The following is a 25882-nucleotide window of genomic DNA, read 5'->3' on the forward strand; positions in this document are numbered from 1 at the left end:
ATTGGCCACAGTAGCTTCCTTCTAGGTGGTAGCAACATGGATGCCCTGGCTATGACTCGTAGAAGGGGAGGATGGCATCTATAGCTCCGTTTATGTTTTTATGAATGTGCCGATCACTCCAGGGCATACTGAGTAGCTTTTAGAGTTCTGAAGATGAACCCTGGACTCTGGCACCTGACAGGCAAGCATTCTACCACTGAGGTCACTGGCTTCTGGGCTCCTCTGTCACTATGTGACCTTCATGATGTCTCCTTTTTAACTGCAAGGACTCAAAGCCATCATGGTTCCCTTAGGCTTGCAGTGCTGGCTCTCAAGGCCATGCTCCCCATTTGCCTTTGCGTTCCTGAGGCTTTGCATGGTCGTCACTGTCAGTCCCCATGTCTGTGGTCACCCGCAGAGCCCCTTCATTTCCCTGCTGTGGCCAGGGCCCCAGCCACAGCCCTGAGTCTGAACAGGGACCATTTGACTGTGGCCGGACGTCCCCGCTGCCCCTGCTGCACGCACTCGCTCAAGCATGTGTTCTAAGGAAATGAGGGACCATCTGCTACCTCCTGGACGCTGACCCGGAGCTTCAGCAGGATGGGGCAGAGGAAACGGCAGGGTGCACACCTGCTCCCTGCGTCCAGTCCTGTCTTCATTCCCTTAGGTCCTGCAGCAGCCCAGTGTCACCGGCCTCCCAGTGTGTGGAGATTCAAGGCCAGGCTGGTCTAGAGCAGAGGCCATGTGTCTGGTGCTAGACTGAGGGCTTTAGAGAATTTAGCTTTGGGCTGGCAAGATGACTCAGGATGAAGGCACTGGCCTCCAGGCTTACTGACTTGAGCCTGATGATAGATGGCGAGAACCCCCTCTGACCTCCATCCACTCACCCTAGCGCGATGTGCACACAATAAATTAGAAAAAGCATTTTGATCTCACCCTTCATAGCAACGCATAAAGTGTACCCTATCCCACCCGTGTCCCTGATGGGGACGCTGAAGGACACGTAGGTGTTGGGACACCAGCACAAGAGGAAATGATGGCCCAAGCTTTAGTTTCCATCCCTGGATGTTAAGCCACGGGACACCACTACAGCTTCTTGTCCAGGCTGCCTGGTGGATTGCCAGCCCTGACCCTTCAGGTTCTCAGCTGGGGACCAGATGAGAAGGTTCTGGGGTGGCAGCCCACAGAGCGGGACACTTGGCGAATGAGGACCATTCAGCCTCAGTATCTGTCCTGGAGGCTGCACACCCAGAGGGGACGGGGACCTGTTGATGGGCCCCATGGTCGTGCCGGGTTAGTCTAGGCATGGCAGCCTGTGAGGACAGTGGCTTAGCTACCTTTCACGGATGAATAGGAGGGGGGCTCATCAGCATGGTGAGGCGAGAGTGACACTCTCATCCCCTTGCAGAGAGCACCTCACATCTACAGAACCTCTTTGATTTTTTTAGGCTCTCCCCCAGCCCCGGACTCTGGTAGCCCAGGCTAGCCTCAAACTCTCTGTCCTAGCTAGCTTTTGTTGCTGTGATAAAATATGGACCGAGAGCAACTTGCGGAGGAAATAGTTCTCCTCCGCGTATAGGCTATAGTGCACCATGGAGGGGAGTCGGGGCGGTAACCTTGGAGGCGGGAGCTGAAGCAGAGGCTGTGGAGGGGTGCTGCTTATGGGCTTGCTCCCCGGGGCTGGCTCACTTTGTTCTCTCATACCATGGGGTAGCACCTCCCACAGTGAGCTGAACCCTCCTACCTCTACCATGAATCAGGAAGCCCCCTCTAGAGGTCTGCCCCCAGGCCAATGTGATGGAGGCACCTCCATAGTCGAGGTCCCTCTTCCCAGATGACTTGAGCTGGTGTCAAGTTGACAAGTAACCAACCAGCACCCTGTAGAGCAAAGGCTCCAGTTCCTGAGTGTTAGACACTAGCCCTATAGCATCTAACCCTATATACCCAGCCACTCTTGATGTGTCTTCTAACAGCCTGTGATGCTGAATGAGGGGCTGTGGAGGCCCAGCCTGTGGGGACCCAATGCAGACCTTCCCAGCACTTGCCGCCCAGTGTCCCAACAAGGTAGACTGGCTTACGGACCCTGCCTTGAGGAAGGCCCACACCCCCTGCATCCTAAGCTAGCTCAGAGCCCAGTGTGTTCAGAAGGAGGGTAGGTGCAGAGACCAGAATTAAAGAGACAAGAAAAGGTATAAAAGTCATGAGGGCACAGAGTGGAAGGTGATGGGGAAAGGAGCTTGGGTGGCCAGGAGTCCCCACCCTGTTCCCTTCTATCCATTGGGTATGTGTGGTGGGGGCAGCTCTGGGTTGCGTTTCTACTGGTATGCCTATTCTTCTCTTTGTATGCCGAGGGGGACACAAAACCAATGGACCAGGTTGGGCTCGCTGTGCCCACGGCCATCCCCTCTGACTTTCCTATGTGCTTTGCATGTCCACCACGGCTGGCTGTCACCTTCACAGCCAGTGGCCACACAGGTATGAGCTCAGGCAGAAGGCTGGGTGTGGCCACATCGTGAAGATCCCTTGTCCTTCCAGGGCACGCAGGCCCCGCTGGGCCCCAGAACTACATCCTGCTCTAGCCTCTGTTCTTCCCCAGAGCCTTTAAGGCTGTCCACCTGTCCCCAGGCAGGATTGTCACTATGTAAATGTCTGTGCAAATGCCTCGCTGTGGAGTGACAGGCTCCTCAGTGAGGTAGTGGCATCTAAAGCTGTTACTTCGCTGTCATGGGGCCCCGAGCAAGGACACTCCACCTGCTGCTTCTCCTGCTCCACGCTCTGACAAAGCCAGGCGAGCTGATAGAGAACTCCGACTTCCACCTGGCTGGGGACTACCTCCTGGGTGGCCTCTTTTCCCTTCATGCCAACGTGAAGAGCATCTCCCACCTCAGCTACCTGCAGGTGCCGAGGTGCAACGAGTGAGTCCCCGTACAAAGCTACAAGTTGTGGTGGGACAAGGCATGGAGTCAGGGCCCGGGAAAGCACAGTCCTCAGAAGGCCGAGCTAGGGCCCCAGATGCTTCTCCTCATTCATTGCTAACCCCTCAATCCTGGAGCCAGCCTGCTGGTCTCCTGTGCCTCTGAAATTTGAAGCAGTTGTGTTTGTTACCCTGACCCCTTGATTGCCCCGGTGTTCCGTCCCTGGTAAGACAGGATGTTTAAGCTTACAGGGTCACCACCACCATCCTCAGCTCCATGTTGGAGCCCCAGGAAGACCATGTCAAAGCCTTGTCTAGACGCCAGGCAAGGCAGAGCCAGGCAGAACGTGGTGTTTGGGTATCCAGTTCCGACATTGGACACTGAGGAGAACTTTGCAGTTTTCAAGGTTGTGGCTGGGGAGACAGGGAGTGCTTGCAGGCCTGGAGAGGCCTCCTCCTCCCCTCTCTGTGAGCCCTTTGGGGTGACAGCACCACTTAGAGCCCGAGTGCACACTGGAGCCATCCTGACCTTGCCCAGGAGGTGGAAGATACTAGGAGATGGGGAAGAGGGAGGCAGAGAGGAAAGGCTGGCTAAGGGTTGCCCATGGGAATTCCTCAATTAGATGACAGTGAGGAAGATACTTTGTGGGCTTGAGGCTGGTGATGAGGTGGTCCAGGGATGGCACTGAGCGTGGTGCTAGGTTTTCTGATGCCTGTGGTGATGATGACGAGGTTTGTAATGATCAACATGGCAGAGACATGGCAATGACACTGTTGACTGCAGCCATAATGATGTAGTTAAATGGGTATAGGGACCATGGTGGTGATGGTGAAGGAGGTGGCGGTAGTAGTGGTAATGGTGGTGTTGATGTTAATGGTGGTGGTGATGGTTACTGTGTTGTTATGATGGTGTTGTTGATGGTATTGGTGGTGTTGATAGTGACTGTTTACAGTTACAATAATGGTGCTTATGCTGGTGATGATGGTACTGATGAGAGCCGTTGTGGTGATGATGCAATGGTAGTGATGGTGGTGAATGCGGTAATGATGGTAATATTGGTGGTGATAGTGGTGTAGTGATAGTAACGGCATATGGTAGCGATGGTAGTGGTGGTGCTGATGGTGGTGGTGGTAGAGACTGTTGATGTTAGGGATGGTGTAGTGGTAGAAATAGTGGTAGTAGTGTGGCAATGGTGTTATTGATGATGGTACTGCTGTTGATAGCGGCATAGCAGCAGTGACGGCATATGGTAGTGATAATAGCAGTGGTGGTGTCGGTGCCATTGTTGGTGATGATAATGGTGTGTGGTGGTATTGATGGTAGCAATGGTGCTGATGCTCTTGGTGGTGGTGGTAGTGATGTTGTTGGTGATGGTGATGTCGTTGTTATCAGTGATGCTCACAAAGATACAGTAGCAGTGAGGGCAGTGGTGGTGCTGGGATAGGGAGAGATGATGGTGACAGTGGGGATGGTAATCATGGAGGAGATCCTTGTGGGTGTGGGTGGACAATGATAGAGATCATAGGACTCACAGTGTGGTCACAGGGACAGTGGTGACAGGATATGGTAAATGCTAGAATCTGCTATAATGCTCTTTGTCAAGCTTTCCCATGTGGGGAGAATGGGGCAAAGGTTTGTCTTATCCCTTCCCCTCCCTATGTCTCTGCCCCTCCCTCACAGTGTGAGCCCTTCCCCTCCCTGTGTCCCTGCCCCTCCCTCACAGTGTGAGCTCCTCCCCTCCCTGCGGCCCCGCCCTCCCTCACAGTGTGAGCCCCTCCCTCACAGTGTGAGCTCCTCCCCTCCCTGCGGCCCCGCCCTCCCTCACAGTGTGAGCCCCTCCCCTCCCTGCGGCCCCGCCCTCCCTCACAGTGTGAGCCCCTCCCCTCCCTGCGGCCCCGCCTCTCCCTCACAGTGTGAGCCCCTCCCCTCCCTGCGGCCCCGCCTCTCCCTCACCGTTTGTGGCCCTGCAGGTTCGAACTGAAGGTGCTGGGCTACAACCTCATGCAGGCCATGCGCTTCGCCGTGGAGGAGATCAACAACTGCAGCAGTCTCCTGCCAGGCGTGCTGCTTGGCTACGAGATGGTGGACGTGTGCTACCTCTCCAACAACATCCACCCTGGGCTCTACTTCCTGGCGCAGGAGGACGACTTCTTCCCCATCCTCAAAGACTACAGCTCCTACATGCCCCACGTGGTGGCCGTCATTGGCCCAGACAACTCTGAGTCTGCCATCACCGTGTCCAACATCCTCTCCCATTTCCTCATGCCACAGGTGATTCTTGGGAGATGTGGCTGGGGAGGGTCAGAGGGCTACTGCCCAGAGGGTAAGAAGCTCATCCCTGTCAGCCATGGTAGGAACATGAGCAGGGGCAGGCTTAGAAGGCAGGCTGACATACTGGGAGTCTCTTCACCCCTCTGAGCCTCAGTTTTCCCATCTGTAAAGTGGGCTGATGAAGCTCCATTCAGGACTGTCTGTGGGTTGACATGATCAACCTGAAGGAGTTTTTAGCACACAGTAAGTGGTCTGCAATGTTGTCATTACCATAAACTGCATCTTTCTCAAGGATGAGAACTAAACAGCATGCTCAATTGCCTAGCACAAGACCTGACTCACAGTAGGCCCTCAAGGAGTGCTACCCAGACCTGGGGAGATGGCTCTTTTGGTAGAGTCTTTGTTGTACAAGATCCGGAGTTTGGATCTTGAACACCCGCATAAAAAGCCAGGACCAGCACTGGGGGCCGAGGATGGGTGGAGACAGGATTCCCTGAGCTCACTGGATGGAAGTCTTGCCAAACTGGTGAGTTCCAGGTTCACTGGCAGGCCTTATCTCCAAAGTAGAGTGGAGAGTGATTGAGGAAGATGTCTAACGTTAACTTCTGGCCTCCACACGTGGGCATATGAACCTATACACACATGCTCACACATACACATGTGTGTGCATAAACACATGTGCACACATTGTGCACACAAAAAAAGTGCTGATAGTCTGATTGCTATTACCTTTTAAATTTGGGGGGTGGGGCATGAGCTGGGGTCTCTCTACATAGCTGGGGATCTCTCTACATAGCTGGGGGTCTCTCTACATAGCCCTGACTGTCCTAGAACTCCCTCTGTAGATCAGCCTGGCCTCGAACTCAAAGAGATCTGCCTACCTCTGCCACCTCTGCTAGGATTAAAGGAATGCGCTGCCGTGCCTGGCTTCTTTTAAGTTGTTTTGAATTACATTTTTTTTTATTTATGGGAAGAGAACACACACACATGTCATGGCAAGTGTGGAGGGCAGAGAACATTCTGTGGAAGTTGGTTCTCCCCTTCTACCTAGCGGATCTTGGAAGAGTAAACTCATCCTTAGGCTGGGCGACAAATACCTTTTCCTTCTCAGTCACATCTTGCAAAGCTCTGATGCTGTTAATCCGTCACCAGCCACATGGGTGAAAGTGCCCAGTCCAGCAGAGCTGTAGAAGATTAACTGAAGATCAGATTGGTACACAGTAGGCGGGCACACGTATTGGAACTGCTGCTGCAGCCCTTACCTTGTAAAGTACCCAGAGCAAGCGCTAAGTATGTGCTAACATGTTGATGTGCAGTGTCTGGTCCAGGACTGAGCTCATCCCTTTATTCATGGAACAACTGTTTCTTGGTCACCTACTGTGTGCCAGGGATGGTTGCAGGTGCTGGGTAAACACCTGGCAACCAAGCACAATCCCTACCTGCATGCAGTCTGTCTCCTATGGGAGGACACAGCCAACACGTGTGGATAAGTGAGTGATAGAGTGTGTTAGAAATGCTGGGGTGGAGGTGGAGTAGCCGGGGGTGGAGGTAGAGTAGCTGGGGTGGAGTAGCCAGGGGTGGAGGTAGAGTAGCTGGAGGTAGAGTAGCTGGGGTGGAGGTGGAGTAGCCAGGGGTGAAGGTGGAGTAGCTGGAGGTGGAGTAGCTGGAGGTGGAGTAGCTGGGATGGAGGTGGAGTAGTGGGGGGGGATGGAGGTGGAATAGCCAGGGGTCAAGGTGGAGTAGCCGGGGGTAGAGGTGGAGGAGCCAGGGGTCAAGGTGGAGTAGCCAGGGGTGGAGGTAGAATGTTTTGGGTGAAGACTAAAGCAGGCTTGAGAGAACTGGACGTTTCAGCGCGTGGTGATCAGATGGGTTTGCTGACCACAGGACAAAGGCTCAAGGGCTCAGGGGAGTTGTGCAAGCATGGTGGGGGGTGGAGGGAGCGTTCCGGGAAGAAGGGTTGGCGGGTGCAATGGCAAGAGGCACCTGGTGGGCTTACAGAGCAGGGAGAGCCAAGCCAGGGCCTGGAAGAAAGGAGAGGAAGGCAAGAGGCCATGAGGATGGTGGCTGGGATGGAGTGGGGAGGTCGGCGATGGGTCTGGATGGGCACCCTGAAGGAACAGCTAAAAGGACTGGCTGATGAGCTTTTGGCCTGACAACTGGAAGGGACAGATTTGGGTCAAGTTTGAGATGGGAGGTGAACATTCTCAACTCCATACCTGAGGCTCAGGAGGGAGTCTGGGGCCAAAGCTGGATAACGGGGTCACTGACTTGAAACAGTGTTTGTACAAGAGTGAATGAGACTTGTGAGGAAGGAGGAGGGGGGGGAGAAATGAGGCTGGGAGCCCACACGTTCGGTGCACTGAGGCTGAGGTCACAGCAGAGGAGATGGAGTAACCGGGGGCCCGAGAACTAAGCCTCGTGTGGGGTCTAGGAGGACAGGTGGCCAATGGAAAGGCTGGGATGCTGCTGCCAGGAGGAAAACCATGCTCAGGACGTGTTGTTGGAGCTCAGTCAGGATTCCTAAGTGGTGGGAAGGAGACAGATGTGTGACACACAGTAGGTGCCCTGTCAGCAGCAGCAGGTGATGAGGAGACTGATGTGGGTCACCCAGACAAGTCATGATGTACGGTAGGGTCTCATATTTACCAAGAAGGCCATGGTGATGGCAATATAAACACAGCCCTGGGCACTTATGTGTCCCCATACGTCATCAGGGCGGCGATGTCAGCTCCTCTGACACCTCTCTGGCAGATCACGTACAGCGCCATCTCCGACAAGCTGCGGGACAAGCGGCGCTTCCCTGCTATGCTGCGCACGGTGCCCAGTGCCACCCATCACATCGAGGCCATGGTGCAGCTGATGGGCCTCTTCCGCTGGAACTGGATTGTTGTCCTGGTGAGCAACGATGAGTACGGCCGGGAGAACGGCCAGCTGTTGACCCAGCGTCTCATCACCACGGGGGAAATCTGCATTGCCTTCCAGGAGGTTATTCCTGTACCTGAACCCAGCCAGGTCTTGGGGCCTGAGGATCAGATCCAAGTGAACAACATCCTTGAGAAGCTGCGGTGGACCACAGCACGTGTTGTGGTGGTGTTCTCGCCAGAGCTGGCCCTGAACATCTTCTTCAAGGAGGTGCTGCGGTGGAACATCACCGACCTTGTGTGGATTGCTTCCGAGTCCTGGTCTATTGACCCAGTTCTGCACAACCACAAAGACCTGCGTCACACGGGCACTTTTCTGGGCATCACCATCCAGAAGGTGTCCATCCCTGGCTTCAGCAAATTCCGAGTGCGCTATACCAAGCCAGAACGTCCCATGCCCAACAAGACCAACCCACGGGCCACCTGCAACCAGGACTGTGATGCCTGCTTGAACACCACCGAGTTCTACAACGATGCTCTTATACTTTCGGGGGAGCGTGTGGTCTACGGTGTGTACTCGGCTGTCTATGCGGTGGCCCATGCCCTGCACAGATTCCTGCAGTGCAACCAGGTCCGCTGCACCAAGGAAACGGTCTACCCGTGGAAGGTGAGGGCCTAACTTTGCAGGCACTGGCTCCACCACTGCCATGCTGAGGGATTCAGGGTCTAGGCACAGGGCATTCCCCTACCTCCAGATGCCCAGCAAGCACAAAGGTCTGATTTCAAATCCCCAGAACACATGTGAAAAGCTGGGCTTGGCTGTATGTGCCCATAACCCAAGTGCTGGGGAGGTTAGAGATGGAAGGATTGCTGGGGTTGCTAGCTGCCAACTGAGCTCCAGGTTCAGTGAGAGACTCTGTCTCATGGGAGTAAAGTGGACACTTGGTGTCCTCCTCTGAACTCTGCGTAATACACTATACATATACACGCCCGCACAAGGGCACACCCACGCAGCTTTGCTCTGTTTTAGCCATGTGTCTCCACTGCATAGCCTCAGAACCTAGGTCCACTGCTCTAAGTACTTAAGGCTTGACCATGCAGTTCTTTGAAAGGCATTTGGCTGCCAGCTCAATTTGACTCTCAAGTGCTGAGACCTTGGTAGCCATGTCATTCATTGTTCGGAGGAGTGATGTACTGATTGCTGGGAGCCCACAATGGTGCATCCTTGTGGTTGATCTTTCACACTTAGGGAGACTGAGGCACAGGGATCCAAAGTCACCAAGCCAACTAAGGGCAGAGTTAGGACTGCGATTCAGCTCCGGACTGCTCTGCTCAGAGCACATTCTAGCTAGCACCGGTTTGGGGAGATGGACTCAGAAAGAGTTGACCTTACGGTGTGGGGCAGTGGGAAGGACTGAGTTCAGGGGAAATTCTAGCTGGTATTTGCTGTTGAGAGGACCCCTGAGGGACGCCCCCAGGTGACTTCTAGGGAGGGGAAGGGGAGAAAGTTAGTATTCCCTGTTACTGTTCTAAGTTTTTTTTTCTTAATATTTTTCTTTATATGAGTGCTTACCCATGTGTTAATCTGTGCACCACATATGTGCAGTGCCTGTGGAGGCCAGAAGAGGGCACTAGATCCACCCTGAACTGGAATTACAGGTGGTTGTAAGCAGCAATATGGGTGCTGGGAATTGAACCCAGGTCCTTGGAAGAACACTCAGTGCTCTTAACTGTTGATTGCCTTTGGGGGTTACTCAGTCTAGGGTTAGTAACCCGCCTGGCAGTCAGTTATTCCAGGGTCCCGGAGAGGCACTATCTGTAAGATATGGGCTGAGAGAGAGGAAGGAGGCTAAGCCGGGGTTCTTGTCAAAGCCTCCGTTTATTAGAGATGGGGTACAGCTTATATAGGATAAAGAGTTGGGGGATGGGCACGGGGGCCTGGGCTCTTGCCAAGTGGTTCACGTTGGTCACATGGTCCGAGTTGGTCACGTAGGCAGGAGGTTATCTTCGGTCAGGTCACTGTAGGCCAAGAAGTCACAAGTTGACACACCTAGTTTTTAGATAGTTTGGAATGTGGGGTGGGTTCCGCTAACAGATAGCTCTCCATAACAGCCAATTTGGGTGTGGGGTAGGCTCTGTCAACAGAATGATTCCTAACACAATTAGGGGCGTGGGGTTCTCTGCAGACTCCCCAGGGTGATGGTTCCTGTAATGATTTTAGGAGGAAATTGGCTCCTGACACTTAACTGCTGAGCCGTCTCTCTAGCCCCCATTCTAAGTTCCTATTGTGGCTCCAGGGCTCAGAAGAAGGGGCCCTTCTGCCTCCATTTTTTCAGAAAAGGAAATGGAGTCCAGAGAGCTTGAGCAACAGACCCAACTGCTGCTTTCCCAATGCTTGCTGCTCACATTTGGCAGGTGTGAAGGCTGATGCAGGGCTGGCAGACTCTCAAATGTCTGCTCCTGTCTCTGATGATCTTTCTTTTTTTTTTTTAAAAAAAAAAACTTTATTTAACCTTATTTCATGTACATTGGTGTAATGATGTCAGATTCTCTGAAACTGGAGTTACAGACAGCTGCGAGCTGCCATGTGGTTGCTGGGAATTGAACCCCGGTCCTCTGGAAGAGCAGTCAGTGCTCTTAACCATTGAGCCATCCCGCCAGCCCTCTGATGATCTTTCTGATCCTTCCAGCTACTCAGTGAGATCCGGAACGTCAGCTTCACCCTCTTGGGCAACCAGCTCTTCTTCGACGACCACGGGGACATGCCCATGCTCTTGGAAGTCATCCAGTGGCGGTGGGATGACGGCCAGAATCCCTTCGAAAGCGTTGCCTCCTACTCCCCCACCCATAAGAAACTGACCTACATCAACAATGTGTCCTGGCACACTCCCAACAACACGGTCAGCTTGGAGGGTAGCGCCTAGGGGGCTTGTCAAGAAGGGCCCTCAGAGATGCATCAACAATAGCCGGTGGGGCCTCCATTTGGGGAGCAGGGTCTGGGGTCACGTCCTTCTTTGCCAGCTGAGAAGTATAGCGTGTAAGGTGTGCTGGCTCCAGGAGATGGGGGACTGGGGGGGCTCTGCTCACAGCCCAGCGATGAAGTGCATGCGACCCCTATATTAGCCTGAGGTGATGGGATTAGGCATGTCCCTTGAGGCTGCCAGCAAATAACTGATAAGAAGCATCTTAAAGAATGAAATGTTTATTTCCGCTGGAGGTCTGAGGGTACCGTCCGTCATGGTGGGGAAGGAAAGGCAGCAGGAGCCCCGGGTGGCTGATCACACAGCATCCGCAGACAGGAGGAAGAGAGAGACAGATGCTGGTGCTCTGCTCACGTTCTTCTTCTTATTCAGTCCGGGACCCCAGCCCCTGGCACGGTAGTGCCCACACCCAGGGTGGATCTCCCCTCCTCTGCTAAAACTTTCTAGAGACGTCCTCTCAAACATACCCAGAGGTGTTTCCTGCGGAGTCTATACAGGGACTGAGGCCTCCGCTTTCCCCATGGTACGAACCAGAACACCAAAGGCACAGGGAGGTTGTGGAATATCCTGAAGTCCACACAGCTTGTCTGTGGTTGAGGCTTTCTCTGCATAGCCTTCCAACTATAGCCGGTCATTCAGTGTTGAGTTTGTGGAGTCAACCAGGTTGGCTTTGTCGGTTTACTTGACCTCAAACCCCCAGGAGTTCTTTGTCTCAGCTTCTGAAGGCAGAAGCAGAGGGAGAGGTGCCGGGAGAGGTGCCACTGGCCCCTGCAGAGGCCAGAAACCTTCTTGGCCTCTTTCCTGCTGTTTGGTAGCTTGCTGGCACTCCCTGGCTCTCCTCAGCTCCTTGATGCGCCACTCTGATCTTTGCCTTCTTCACCTGGTAGTGTCTTTGTGCTCTTGCCAGCGTCCAGATGTCCCCTCTGGGTAAACACACCAGTTGTCTTGGATGAGGGACTCTTCTTTTTCTTAATTACTTATGGGATGACCCTGTAATGAATCAGGTTACATATTTAAGTCATAGGCACTAAGATCGCACATGGGTCTTATTTATTTCGATCTGAGTTCCCACCGAAACGCAGAGCCCGAGGCAACTGTCTTGTGTGATAGATTATCATAGATATGCCCCCAAGTACCAGGATTGGGAGATGGGAAATCAAGCAGGAGGGAAGAGGAAAAACCAGTTCAAGGGAATGCCCTCAAGCCAGCTGCTGCTGTGAACCATTGAAGCACCATTTTCCTGTCACCTCCCAAGGACTCGAACTGTGCCCCAAGGGAGAAAAATGGGCAGCAGGATTGGCTGGATCCCATACCCTGGTGGCCACAGGTTGCTCTGTGGATCGTGAAGCCCTGTATTTGCAGGTCCCACATGACCTAGTGCCTAGAAGCTTCAGGTGGACCTCTTACACCACAACCCCATGGCAGAGAGTAAAAGGCATGGCCCAGTAGCTGAGGCGGGGTGCTGGCAACTGCTGGCTGCATGAGATTGTCCCGCTGGAGCCTGGAAGGTCCCAGAGCTGTTGGGATATTGGGCAGCCCTGTCTGTGCAAAGGGGGCATTTGATGGGCAAGTGACAGGTGGCAACCATATTTCTCTTCCACCTCTGGCTGACTACTTGGGAGTGATGGTAGGCCTTAATCCTACGGTCCCAGCCCTCAGCTGCCTGGCTGTAAATGGACCAAGACAGAGGCATAGCGCTGTTATCAGGTGCCCAGCAGTCTACCCTGCATGCCCCAGCTTCTTGTTAGAACCCAAGCCCCTCCTTCTGTGACCTTCTCGTTCATTGGTGGGAGGACCTCAGAGGAACCGAATGGTTTGCCATGGGTCTGTCTCCCCACTAGGTACCAGAATCCCACCCCTACCCCCCTAAAACCTCGACTCTTACAGTCTAGTGCAGCAGTTTTCAAACTGGGGGTACGATCGTCTGGGGGCCACCTAAGACCACCAGAAAACACAGATATCTACATTATGATTCATAACAGTAGCAAAATTGCAGTTATGAGGTAGCAATGAAATAATTTTATGGTTTGGGGGTTACCACGACATGAGGAACAGTATTAAAGGGTCACAGCGTTAGGAAGGTTGAGATCCACTGGTCTAGAGATTTGAATGCCAGTGATTTGAGGTGCTTTCTTATTTGTTTGTTTGCTTCTGTACTCTGTGGTGCCAGGGATCAAACCCAGGGTCTTTCACATGCTAAACAGGAGCTCTACCATCTAGCCATACCTTTCTCTCGCTCCTGCTTTTCCTCTCCCCTCTTTTCTTCTTCATTTCCCTTGCCTCACTCCCTTCCTTTCCTTCCTTCTTTTCTCTCTTCCTTGTTGACAGAGTCTCTAACACATTATGTAACCAAGAATGAAAGGGAATATCTGATCCTTCTGCCTCACCTTCTGAGTCCCTTGGGTGCTTTACCAGAGGTGGCGGCTTGGATTAGGCCACAGACAGATGAAACTACAGGAGTCCTGGGAAGACCCAGTCCTAACAGCTGCTCAGACGGGGCCAGGCTCCCCTCTCCTGAGGAGCATCCTGCTAGGTGGCTTTCCAGAGGAATGGGGAAAGAGGACTCAGTGTTTCTTGTCTTCCTCCTCCAGATCCCAGTGTCCATGTGTTCCAAGAGCTGCCAGCCTGGGCAGAGGAAAAAGCCCGTGGGTCTCCACCCTTGCTGCTTTGAGTGTATGGACTGCCCACCGGGCACCTACCTCAATCTCTCTGCAGGTACAGCTCCCACCGCCCCTGCTCGGCCCTTCTTCAGCAGACCTCAGGTTCTGTTCATGGCTCAGCACCTCTACCTGGAGTTTTCAGGGGTCCCTTCCCTTTTCCAGGGTCTCTGGGGCCTTCCCAGGGAATGTGAGTATCCAGTGGCCAGAAACCATGCCTGGGGCCTCTTGTGGTTTCCCATGAAACAAAAGCCCAGGGACAGGTTTCTGTGTGGTACTCTGGGATCAGTCCTCACACCGTGTGCCAATCACTTTACTCACTGAGCCATCTACCCAGTCCCATCAACTGAATTCTTGCTTGGAAGACTCTAGAACACCGACTCCTGTGTTTGACTTCACACTAGTGTAGCCCAGTTCAGGGCTGAGTGTGAAGCTTTCTCCTGACCTCATTGACTAAGAATTAATTGAGCATTTCACCTTTGTAAAGACACTTGCTGTGTGCCCAGCGGCACGTAGGATCCTGGCTAAGTGCTGATCAGGTTTGCTGAAGGCATCTGCTGGCCTGTCCGTCACAGTTGTCAGTGGCTCGAAGAGAGGGGCCAGGCTTTACTGGTCTCCAGAGCTCTCCACCTCTGGTACCTGCCACAATGTCTGCCGCTCAATGGGGCTGGGGACAGATGGTTGATAAAGGGCTTACCTTGTATATATAAGGACATGGGTTTGACCCCTGGAATCCACGTGAAACAGAGGCAGGCCTGATGCTTGTGGAACCAGTGTTGAGGAGGTTGAGACAAGTGGATCCCTGGGGCTCACTGGCCAGTCAGTTTAGCCGACTTACTGAGTTCCAGGCAAGTGGGAGACTGAGTCTCAATGAGAGAGAGAGAGAGAGAGAGAGAGAGAGAGAGAGAGAGAGAGAGAGAGAGAGAATGACATTTGAGGAATAATACCAATGTTTTTAGCCTGTATACTGATGTGTACATACACATACATACACACACATGCGTGCATGCACGCACACTCACATATCCAATGCAGGCACACACATGCACACAAAATGCTAACTGAATGAGGTCCTTGAGGACGTGGTTTTAGGCCTCTCCCACTAGGGGGTGATATCTTAACAGAGAGGCTGCAGGGGGTGGGGTGGGCCTTGCTCAGCCATTGCAATATGAGTCCATTTAACCTCTCTCTGGCTCAGAGCCCATGACCTCTCAGGTGGGGGTCTGGTTGACTGGAGATGCTGTGGGTTCTTGCAGATGAGTTTAACTGTTTGCCATGCCCGGGTTCCATGTGGTCCCACAAGAACAACATTGCTTGCTTCAAGCGGCGGCTGTCCTTCCTGGAGTGGAACGAGGTGCCCACCATCGTGGTGACCATACTAGCCGCCCTGGGCTTCTTCAGCACGCTGGCGATCCTGCTGGTATTTTGGAGACATTTCCAGACACCCATGGTGCGCTCTGCCGGGGGTGCCATGTGCTTCCTGATGCTGGTGCCGCTGCTGCTGGCGTTTGTGATGGTGCCTGTGTACGTGGGACCACCCACGGTCCTCACGTGTCTCTGCCGCCAGGCTTTCTTCACTGTCTGCTTTTCCATCTGCCTGTCCTGCATCGCAGTACGCTCCTTCCAGATCGTGTGTGTCTTCAAGATGGCCAGACGCCTGCCACGGGCCTATGGCTTCTGGGTGCGTTACCGTGGGCCTTATGTCTTTGTGGCCTCCATCACGGCCATCAAGGTGGCCCTGGTGGCGAGCAACATGCTGACCACCACCATCAGCCCCATTGGTCGGACCGACCCCGAAGACCCTAACATCATGATCCTCTCCTGCCACCCTAATTACCGCAACGGGCTGCTGTTCAACACCAGCATGGACCTGCTGCTGTCGGTGATGGGATTCAGTTTTGCTTACATGGGCAAGGAATTGCCCACCAACTACAATGAGGCTAAGTTCATCACTCTTAGCATGACCTTCTCCTTCACCTCCTCCATCTCCCTCTGCACTTTCATGTCCGTCCATGATGGCGTGCTGGTCACCATCATGGACCTCCTGGTCACTGTGCTCAACTTCCTGGCCATCAGCTTGGGATACTTCGGCCCCAAGTGTTACATGATCCTTTTCTACCCAGAGCGCAACACTCCAGCCTACTTTAATAGCATGATCCAGGGCTACACCATGAGGAAGAACTAGCCTTGCCCACCGCCCTCAAGTGGCAGAGACCCCAGCCTGCTGCTGCTGTTCCTATGCCATTCCTGTCGTTTGGACATTTTTACCCACCTAGTGCTTGTAAATACCCATACTGCGCTCTTCCCTCCTGCGTTGTTTCACCAGCCAGGAGCTGCCACTCATCTATGGAAGAAGCCACCCAAGGTGTCCATGGGGCGCCATGGGCAGTCTGATTTATAAGCCCACCGCTGCCATCTGGTGGTCACAGTGAGCACCTGCAGGCTGTGGCCCGTGCCTTCCAGGGGCTCAAGGCTGGCAGTGGGGTCCAGCATATTCTCTGGCTGTCTAGTGCTTCTGCCTTTCACTTCCAGTTCCCCAGGAAGCACAGATCTGGTCTTCTATGTTCTAATGGAAAGCTGGGCATTGTGGGTCCTTCTTTGTTGCTTACGAATAAACTTTCCTTGGGTGAAATCAATGTCCCTTCTTGATTCCAGAGGTTTGCTGAGGGAAGGGCCCATGAACTCAGTCAGGGGAATTCATTGTCTCGTCATGCTCTTGTTCTTGAGCCTACAGTTGTCCACCTCTGAAGTGGGAGCCATAGTTGCAAATGTTGGCGTTTGAGGGCCGAAGAAATGGAAGATGTTACAGGCTTGGTAGGAAGGAAACTGCAAAGAACTCCCCTTCAGGAAGAGGTGTGGGGACAGTCCCAGCATGGTTTTCATAGACAGCCATGATGGGGCCCTGGAGGGGGCCCATGGATCCTAGGAGGAGCTTCCTTAAGAGAGACAGCCACCACAGATAGCAAACACACCAGGGCTGCCAGAGAATACGCCTTCACTTCTTCGGAACAAGAGAGCTCCTTGTTCTCTGGGGTGTTCAGAGGGGGGCACACTCTCCACTGTGCTACCTAGGTGATGTGCCAGGAGTCCAGGGCAGAAGGGCATTAGACAAAAGCGAAGTTATAATTCACGGTTGTTTTAGGGCTGAATATCAGGGGACCTGGGCCTCCAACTGTAGGAAGAGGGAGTCTTCTAGGTTATAACAGCTTTGCTGACCAATGCTCTGTGCAAAGAGTGCTGTGGGGAGGCGTGGCCTGATTTCTGAGTGGGCGGGGGGAGGCTAGACAGAAGGTTCATAGCTTAATAAGAGTCTGTGTTGTAAGAGAGTACGGTAAAAACACACATAGCAGCCGCTCAATAAGTGCCAATCGTTATGAATTCACACGCCTCTGAAACCATCAGGGGCAATGTAAAGCTGTACCTGTGTGTGTATGTTCTTTTACATATGAGTCACATGTATGTGCAACTGTACCTACACGCATGTGTATATGCATGTGGAGGCCAGAGAACAGCATTAGGTGCCGTTCCTCAGAAACAGTAGTGAGATGTAGTCTCTTATGGGCCTAGAGTCCAGAGCCCCAAGGATCTGCCTGTCCTTGTCTACAAGCACATGCCACCGTGCCCAGTGTGGAGGTCTGAATGAGAACGGGGCCCCCATAGACTCGTATATCTGATTGGCTGATTGCCACTTGGTGGAACTGTTTGGGAAGGATTAGGAGGTGTGGCCTTGTTGGAGGAGGCGTGTCACTGGGAGCAGGCTTTGAGGTTTCAGGAGCCCATGATATTCCCAGTTAGCACTCTCTGCATTGTGGTTATTATCTCAGCTAACTGCTCCAGGGTCATGTCTGCCTCCCTGATGCCATAATCCCCACCATGATGGCCATGGACTCCACTACCCCCTGGCGCAAATTAAGTGCTTTGTCTTCACAAATTAAGTTGCCTTGGTCACGGTATCTTTAGTGCAGCAATAGAAAAGTAACGAAGACACTTGGCTTTTTCTTTTTCATGTAGGTTCTTGGGGTCTCATCCTTGTGTGCAAGCATTTAGCAACTGAGCCACCTCCCAGCCCATACTTTTCAATGTTCACATTTCAAGGACCGTCTTACCCTGGAGCCCACAGTGCCAGCCCCTGGGGGAACTGTCCCTGTGGGAAACTCAGCTTTCCTAAAACTGCTCCTCAGCTCTTCCCATGGCAGCAAACAAGGCTCACAGGCCTCAGCGCTCTCAAGCCAGTGTGCTGTGACCACCTTTGCACTGCCACACTTGGGGGACCTCGTGCTGCCGAGCATAGCTCTGCCTAGTGTACCCTATCCTGTGGTGAGTCCCAGGTAGGGGCCTTTGACACCCTTGTCCATGTCCAGTGCTCAGGCCTGAGCCCTCAATGCTCACCGAGGATCAGTTTCAATGTGAGGTTCCAAACCGCTCTCCAGAAAACCCAAGTGGCAAGCTCCGAGGCACCCAGATCTCAGGCAAGGGTGCAAGCATCGGAGTGGTGGTGCCGGGGCAGGACAGAGGGCCAAGCCTCCTGAAGGTTTGCCGCTGAAGGACGGATCTTAGGGAGTGGTCAGTTTTCTAGCAGTTGGGAAGACAGGGCTATTTCCTTTTGTGTTAAAGGACAGAAGTGTGGGGGTGGGGCCAGATGTGGATGGCATGAAGAAAGATGGGAACCTAGATTAGAAGGACAGACAGACAGCTGGGGCCCCGGGCTCAGCTCTGGGTCTCTGGGCCTTGTCCTCTCTAAGTGTCCCTGCCAGTGTTCTGGGCACAGTGTGCACCTGTCTCTCTTCTCTGTGGTCTGAGAAGCCATCCTGGCACTGTTTGCCCCATGTCCAGCTGTGTCTTCCACAGTCCTCAGCATGGGTCTGGTGTAGGGCTGGAGATAGTGAGGGGAAGACCCTGGACTGGGCACCATTTCCCAGGGGACCCAAACAGCTGTAGAATATGTGTACAGAGGGGCTGGAGAGATGGCTCAGAGGTTAAAAGCACTGCCTGCTCTTCCAAAGGTCCTGAGTTCAATTCCCAGCAACCACATGGTGGCTCACAACCATCTGTAATGGGGTCTGGTGCCCTCTGATGGCCTGCAGGCATACACACAGACAGAATATTGTATACATAATAAATAAATAAATATTAAAAAAAGAATATGTGTACAGAATGATAAGAGGTCACTAATTAGATGAGTCTTCTGGGCCTGAGGTTGAATAGTCCTGCTATAGTGGTCTTCAGGAGAGCTGGGGACCCCACAGCTTCTCAGACAGAGAAGGACCAGTCTGAGGACAGAGGCCTGGGCACCCCACATCCAAGAGTCTGCTGCTGTCTGCTGCAGCAGAAGCGTTCCCTCAAGGATGACAGAATGCCCACTAGCTCCTCTCTTCTGTGCTTCATCCTGCCAGACCCTCAGGGAGAGTCATGCCACTCATCCCAGAAAGTGACCAGGAGTGTGCTTTCCCAACCTTCTAGGTGGTTCTTAATGCAACAATGGAAGCTCTCAGTAGACGCTAAGGATGTGCGTTATTTTTTCAGAAGTGAGGTCTTTGTAGAAGGTTCCTTCTCCATCCTGTCCACATTTCCCAGGGGAGCTTGGCGCCTAGACAGAGAAGCCTGGCTCAGTCATGAGGTTTTGAGGAACAATTTGTAGGGTCTGGTCCTGACTGTGTCCCATCTGTCCCCTTTGCCTGAGGGACCAGATTGTAGGAGCACAGGGAGTTTTAATCTCTTAATTCCTCCTCTTTACATCCTTCCGTGCCTTGGCTTAATTTTTTCTTTTTCTTTTTTGTTGAAAAAGAGCTAATGGCCTCATTTCTGGGTTCCGCTGGAGGACCACCGTTAGCGGAGAAAATCCCAGAACCTCACCGACCTCAGCGGGTATCTGGTGTACACTTCCTGCCCGGTTGCTGTAATGGATGGGGCTTAATCCTTTCTTCCCCTCCAGTAACTGAGGACACTCTTCCCTGTGAGCCAACTATTGTGTTGTGTGTGTGTATGTGTGCGTGTGTATACGTGTGGTATATGTGCATGTGTTGTGTTGTGTGTAAGTGTGGGGCATGTGTGTGATGTGTGTGGTAGGTTGTGTGTATGTGTGTTGTATGTAGGTGTATGTGTGTGGTGTGTTTGGGGTATGTGCACGGTGTATGTAGGTACATATACGTGTGCATGCTTGTCCATGTGCCTGTGGTAGCCAGAGGACAACCTCCTGTGTTGTTCTGTCTTTTTTTTCTTTGGAGTCATGGTCTCTCACTGCCCTTACCCAGTAGTCCAGGCTGTACTGCAAACTCCAGGTACCCGCTGTCTTGCTTTCCCAGTGTGGGGATTACAAGGGAATGTGGCTTTTTTTCCCCACATGGGCTCAGGTCCTCATGCCTGCAAGGTAAGCCTGTTTCTGACTGATCTCCCCAGCCCTGACAACTCTTGGTTGGTCAAGTAAGACCCTGATTCTCTGGATTGCTATTGAGGGGCACTAGCTGTGCTTTCGAGACCATGCCTTAAGTTTTCTCATGGTCGCCCTTCCTCTGTGACAGCAGAAGCAATCTTTTTTGACGATGTGCCCACTCCAGTACCTTCCATGATTTCCGTTGTCTTCCCATCACCCCTGTATCTCCCTAGACACCCAGAAGTCCCTGTTCTCAGAGCCAGAGCTCTGTGGGGCCATCTTCTGGGGTGACAGTGGGGGAAAGGTGACCTTTTCTTCATCTACAGTGGTTGACTCAGGTGAGCATGTGGCCTGGATTGACCTAAATCAGAGGAACTTGCGGACTTGTGCCAGGACAGAGATAGAAACTAGTAAAGCCACAGGAATGATTGGGGCAGATTTCAGGATGGGTCCGGCTCATATCTCCTGCCCCTCTCTGTGGTCACACTGTGCACTGACCTCCTGCCCCTCTCTGTGGTCACACTGTGCACTTGAACACTGACCTCCTGCCCTCTCTGTGGTCACACTGTGCACTGACTTCCTGCCCTCTCTGTGGTCACACTGTGCACTCACCTCCTGCCCCTCTCTGTGGTCACACTGTGCACTGACCTCCTGCCCTCTCTGTGGTCACACTGTGCACTCACCTCCTGCCCCTCTCTGTGGTCACACTGTGCACTGACCTCCTGCCCTCTCTGTGGTCACACTGTGCACCGACCTCCTGCCCTCTCTGTGGTCACACTGTGCACTGACCTCCTGCCCTCTCTGTGGTCACACTGTGCACTCACCTCCTGCCCCTCTCTGTGGTCACACTGTGCACTCACCTCCTGCCCTCTCTGTGGTCACACTGTGCACCGACCTCCTGCCCCTCTCTGTGGTCACACTGTGCACCGACCTCCTGCCCTCTCTGTGGTCACACTGTGCACTGACCTCCTGCCCCTCTCTGTGGTCACACTGTGCACTCACCTCCTGCCCCTCTCTGTGGTCACACTGTGCACTGACTTCCTGCCCTCTCTGTGGTCACACTGTGCACTCACCTCCTGTACTCTCTGTGGTCACACTGTGCACTCACCTCCTGCCCCTCTCTGTGGTCACACTGTGCACTGACCTCCTGCCCCTCTCTGTGGTCACACCTACTCCTCTCCAGTTCCTAAATCCACCACACTATCTCAGGGTCTTTGCACTGACTGTTTTCTTCTCTCATGTTGTAGGAGGCTGCTTGTTCGTTTCCTGGCTGCCCAGACTCCCAAAGTAATCACACAGAAGCTATAGTAATTAAATCAATGCTTGGCCCATTAGCTCTAGCTTCCTATTGGGCTAACTCTTACATCTTAATTTAACCCATTTCTATTAACCTCTGTATCACCACGTGGGTGTGGCTTACCAGCAAGTTTCCATCCTGCATCTGTCTCTGGCGGGGCTACATGGCTGCTCACTGACTCTGCCTTCTCTTTCTCAGCATTCAGTTTAGTTTTCTTCACCTAGCTAAGTTCTGCCTTGCTGTAGGCCAAAGCAGTTCTTTTTTATTCATTAACCAATAAAAGCAACACATGGGCAGAAGGACCTCCCACACTACTCTCAGAATGCTCCTTCCCTCTGATAGCCCCATGGCTTGGGTCCTTGTTTATTTTGTCCCTCCTGATTGACAAGTGTCCTCACACCCATCACAGGGAGAATGCCGATTTCACTATCTTATTGTGTTCACTGGCCCCAGGACACAATAACCACCAGTACCCGGGGGACCTTGACTCTCTATCTGTTGACCATCGGGCACCTAGAACACCCTGCCCAGAGAAAATGCTTGTGAGTATTGTTGGAGGTGAAAAATGATTCATGTGGGACTGGGTCAGGAACGGCCAACCCAGTAGCTGCTCTGGAAGTCTGGCAGGAATGGCCAGGAGGTGAGTTCAGCTATGAGAGGGGGTTGGATATCAACGTACATGCATGCATCTATCCATCATTCCACTCAACCATCCATCCATTCACCCACCCACCCCCCACTCATCCATCCATCCATCCACCCATCTACCCCCTACCCATCCATCCACCCATCCATCCATCATTCCATCCATCCATCATTCCATCCATCCATCTCTCCCTTTTTCCCTCCCTCCATCATTCCATCCAGCCATCTACCCATCCATCCAATCAACAAGTGCCAATTAAGGACTACCAAAGAGTCAGGTCCTGTGCAGCATCAAGGACAGCAGTGTCACCTCAGAAGGCAATCCCTGCTTCCAGCAGTCTTTATTCATCCTGGCACCAGCCACTAGTGTAGTGAGGTGGCACTTGAGGAGTATTGGGAACATGAGAAGGGATCCATTGGCAGGCCATGGAAAGCTCCTGATGTGTTAACAGTTTGTGTCAAGGTGAGGGCTGAAGAATGAGATGGCTTGAGGTTGATCCCCAAGAACCCAAGTAGTGGATGAATTGAGCTGCCTCTACACACATGCACACACAAGGCAGACGGGTATGCCTCTACACACATGCACACACAAGGCAGACGGATATGCCTCTACATACATGCACACACAAGGCAGACAGATATGCCTCTACATACATGCACACACAAGGCAGACGGATATGCCTCTACACACATGCACACACAAGGCAGACGGGTATGCCTCTACATACATGCACACACAAGGCAGACGGGTATGCCTCTACACACATGCACACACAAGGCAGATAGATATGTGTTGGGAATATTATTTTCAGGTGTGTGACTTTTGTTTATGCTGCATTTGTTTAACTCTGTGAAGCTGTGTTACTGTGCTTGTCTAAAATACCCGATGGTCCTAACAAAGAGACGAACAGCCAATAGTGAGGCAGGAGCAAGGATAGGCAGAGCTGGCAGACAGAGAGGATAAATAGAAGGAGAAGAGAGGAAGAGGAGGAACGACAAGAAAACAGGAGAGGAGGACACCAGGGCTCAGCCACCCAGCCCCACATGGAGAAAGAAGTAAAGAAAGGTATACAGAAGTAGAGAAAGATAAAAGCCGAGAGGCCAAAGGTAGTCAGGATAATGTAAGTTGAGAAAAGCTGGCAAGAAACAAGACAAGCTAAGGCTGGGCATTCATAAGTAATAATAGACCTCCATGTGGGTGATTTATTTAGAAGCTGGGTGTTGGGCTTCCCTCAAAAAGTCAAAAGAGTAAGATATCCCACAACAGGTATGTTTTCAAAAAGGGTGAGAGGTGGGTAGCAAAGGAAAGAGGAATGCCGTGGAATGTTCCAGGAAGAGACCCAGCCTGAGCAAAGGCCCGATGGCAGGGAGACCCAGCAGCCAGAGAGCAGAGAGTTAGGGAGCTGCACCTGAGAGTAAGAGAGGAGGGACAAAGGGGAGAGAGGGACAGAGAGGTGAGATGGGTTGAGGGGGAGAACAGGAGAGAAAAGCAGGGGTGGGAGGGGATGTGTGGAGAGGCGAGGCAGAGGCAGGCAGCTATGTGGACAATGGGGTAAGGACTGCACATGCCCTGTAGGATAGACGTGGGTCATTGGTAGGATACCTGTCCCTGGGAGTCCCTGACAAGTTGTAGACTTTGTCCTGAGACAGGGCCCAGGGGGTTTGGGGAGAAAGCAGGAGGCTTGTGGAACTGAACAAGGCTAGGAGACCCGTGAGGAGTGTGCTACTAGGTCTGATGGAGCCAGTGATGGTCATGGGTTTGGGACCACATCAGCTGACTGGCTGTGGCAGGGGTGGGGGAGGGGAGCGGGGGGAAGAGGAAGGGAGCTGAGGAAGAGGGAGGGAGCTGGGGAGGGGGAGAAGACTGGGGTTCTGTCTAGGACCATTGTTGGGTGTTTTGGGCTACACCAAGCCTCAAGGCATGCTTGACACCTTGTCTACCACGCTGGTGTCTGCTCACTGATTTCTGTAGGCCTCCCAGTGCGGTGCACTGATGTCAAGAGAAGTCTAGCAGATGCCAGAGTCCCGTGGAGAACTTGGGACCCCACAGGCCAACAGGCATCCAGGACCAACACATTTCTGGTGCAGTCCAGTTCTTGGGGTACAAGCAACAGGGCCAGAGCCTTCCTTGCCTAGGGTCTCCAATCCTAGGATGGGGTTACCCCACTGGAATGTCTAGGGTGGCAGGCAAAGGCAGGTCTACCTCTACCGGGGAAGTGACTGGCTGTCCTTCCATGGATGATGTATAGGCCACCTGCTTCCAGTTAGCAGCTCCAGGCGCCTAATTGGCAGATCAAACAATCTGATGTTCCACGTTAGATAAGTTGTTAATGCACTCTATGGACGCTGACACTTTCTGGATGGATTCCAAGGCCCGTCTGACCACCGCAGGAGAGGGGTGCTAATAAGAACCAGGTCCTTGTACACAGAGTGAGAGGGAGGGTTTGTGAGTGTGAGCGGCTTTGAAGAGGCTTGGCAGATGCACCAATGGCTGCCAGGGAGCTCGCAGGAGCTGCCAAGACTAAGCCCACTCAGGACCGTGGTCTTGAACACAGAGGAGAGAGGAGCTCTCTGAAGGGACTGCTGATATAGACCCCAATGGCCTCTGAGGACTTGAAAGAATCCCCAGGTCCTGCCATGATGGAATCACGAATGAAAGGCTACAGATTTGACAGAAGGGACATCGGTTCTTAGAGTTTCCTTGACTTGAAGGGTTCCCGGTAAGTGACTGCAGCTTCATTACCGGGAAACCAGGAAACGATGTGAGGGGTCAATGAGAGGGGACACTTTGTCTACACCTGAGGGGACAAATTGTCTCAGGTCACTACGCCTGAGACAATGGGCCTGGGTGTGTTTTTTATCTCTCTGGAATTATGTCTAAAGACACTGTCAAGGAAGACAATAGAGAGTCACAGTGTCCCCTCAGGAGGTCACAGTGTCCCCCCACAGAGTCCCATTGTCCTCTCACAGGGTCATAGTGTCCCCTCACGAGGTCACACTGTCCCCTCACGGAGTCACAGTGTCCCCTCATAGAGTCACAGTGTCCCCTCACAGGGTCACAGTGACCCCTTGTGGTAAACTGGATGCCTTTTGCATTATGATATGGTTATAAGCCTATGGGAGCCAGGAAGTAGAATGTGGTGGTGTGAATAGGAATGATCCCTATAGGCTCATATATTGTCTCTAGGGAGTGCCACTGTTTGAAAGGATTAGAAGGGTTAGGATGTGTTGCCTTATTAGAGGAAGTGTGTCACTGGTTTCAAAGTCCATGCCAAGCCCAGTCCTTCTGTCTCTGCCTTTGGATCAGAATGCAGCTCTCAGCTACTACTCCAGTGTGGTGCCATGCTTCCTGACATGACGAGAAAGGAGCAAACCTATGAAACTGTAAACCAGCCCCCAACTAAATATTTTCTGTTGTAAGAGTTGCCATGGTCGTGTGTCTCTTTGCAGTAATAGAGCAATGACTAAGTTGGTACCAGATATGGGGCATTGCTGTACCAGGCCTGATCATGCTGCTTGTTGGAGGAGCCAGAAAGACAGTGCTGAGGGGAGCCCAGCACAAGACGTTTCAGAGGGTAAGAATATTAGCAAGTGGCTAGGAGACCTTTCCTGTGATGTTTTGGCAAAGAATGCGGCTGCTTTTGGCCCTTGTCCTAAAGATCTGCCTGAGGTTAAAATAAAGAGTTTTGGATTCATGGGGTTGGCAGAGGAGATTTCAAGACAGCCTAGCATTGACTCTGTCTTGTGGTCATTAGTGTCACTCTCCTGCAAGATCTATAATGAAAAGGAGGCAGCTGACCACAGAAACACAAAGTGTACAGTTCAAAGAGAAGAGGAAATGTAACAGAGCTAAGTCCAGTGCCCAAGAAGATAAAACGTTTAGTAAAAGTCTGTTGCTGAATGAAA

At 52.6% G+C, this 25882-nt stretch overlaps 1 protein-coding gene across 1 annotated transcript; it reads left to right on the forward strand.

The window, feature by feature from the left end:
* Nucleotides 1–2703: 2703 nt before the first annotated feature.
* Nucleotides 2704–15901, forward strand: Tas1r2 (taste 1 receptor member 2). Its single transcript, XM_075945789.1, has 6 exons — nt 2704–2894; nt 4865–5165; nt 7917–8693; nt 10717–10926; nt 13599–13722; nt 14921–15901. Exons 1-6 carry the CDS (start codon nt 2704–2706, stop codon nt 15847–15849), a joined length of 2532 nt encoding a protein of 843 aa, XP_075801904.1. The 3' UTR covers nt 15850–15901.
* The last annotated feature ends 9981 nt before the right edge of the window (nt 15902–25882 follow it).

Source organism: Microtus pennsylvanicus, chromosome 13 (assembly GCF_037038515.1).
Source record: "Microtus pennsylvanicus isolate mMicPen1 chromosome 13, mMicPen1.hap1, whole genome shotgun sequence".
NCBI classification, from domain to species: domain Eukaryota; kingdom Metazoa; phylum Chordata; class Mammalia; order Rodentia; family Cricetidae; genus Microtus; species Microtus pennsylvanicus.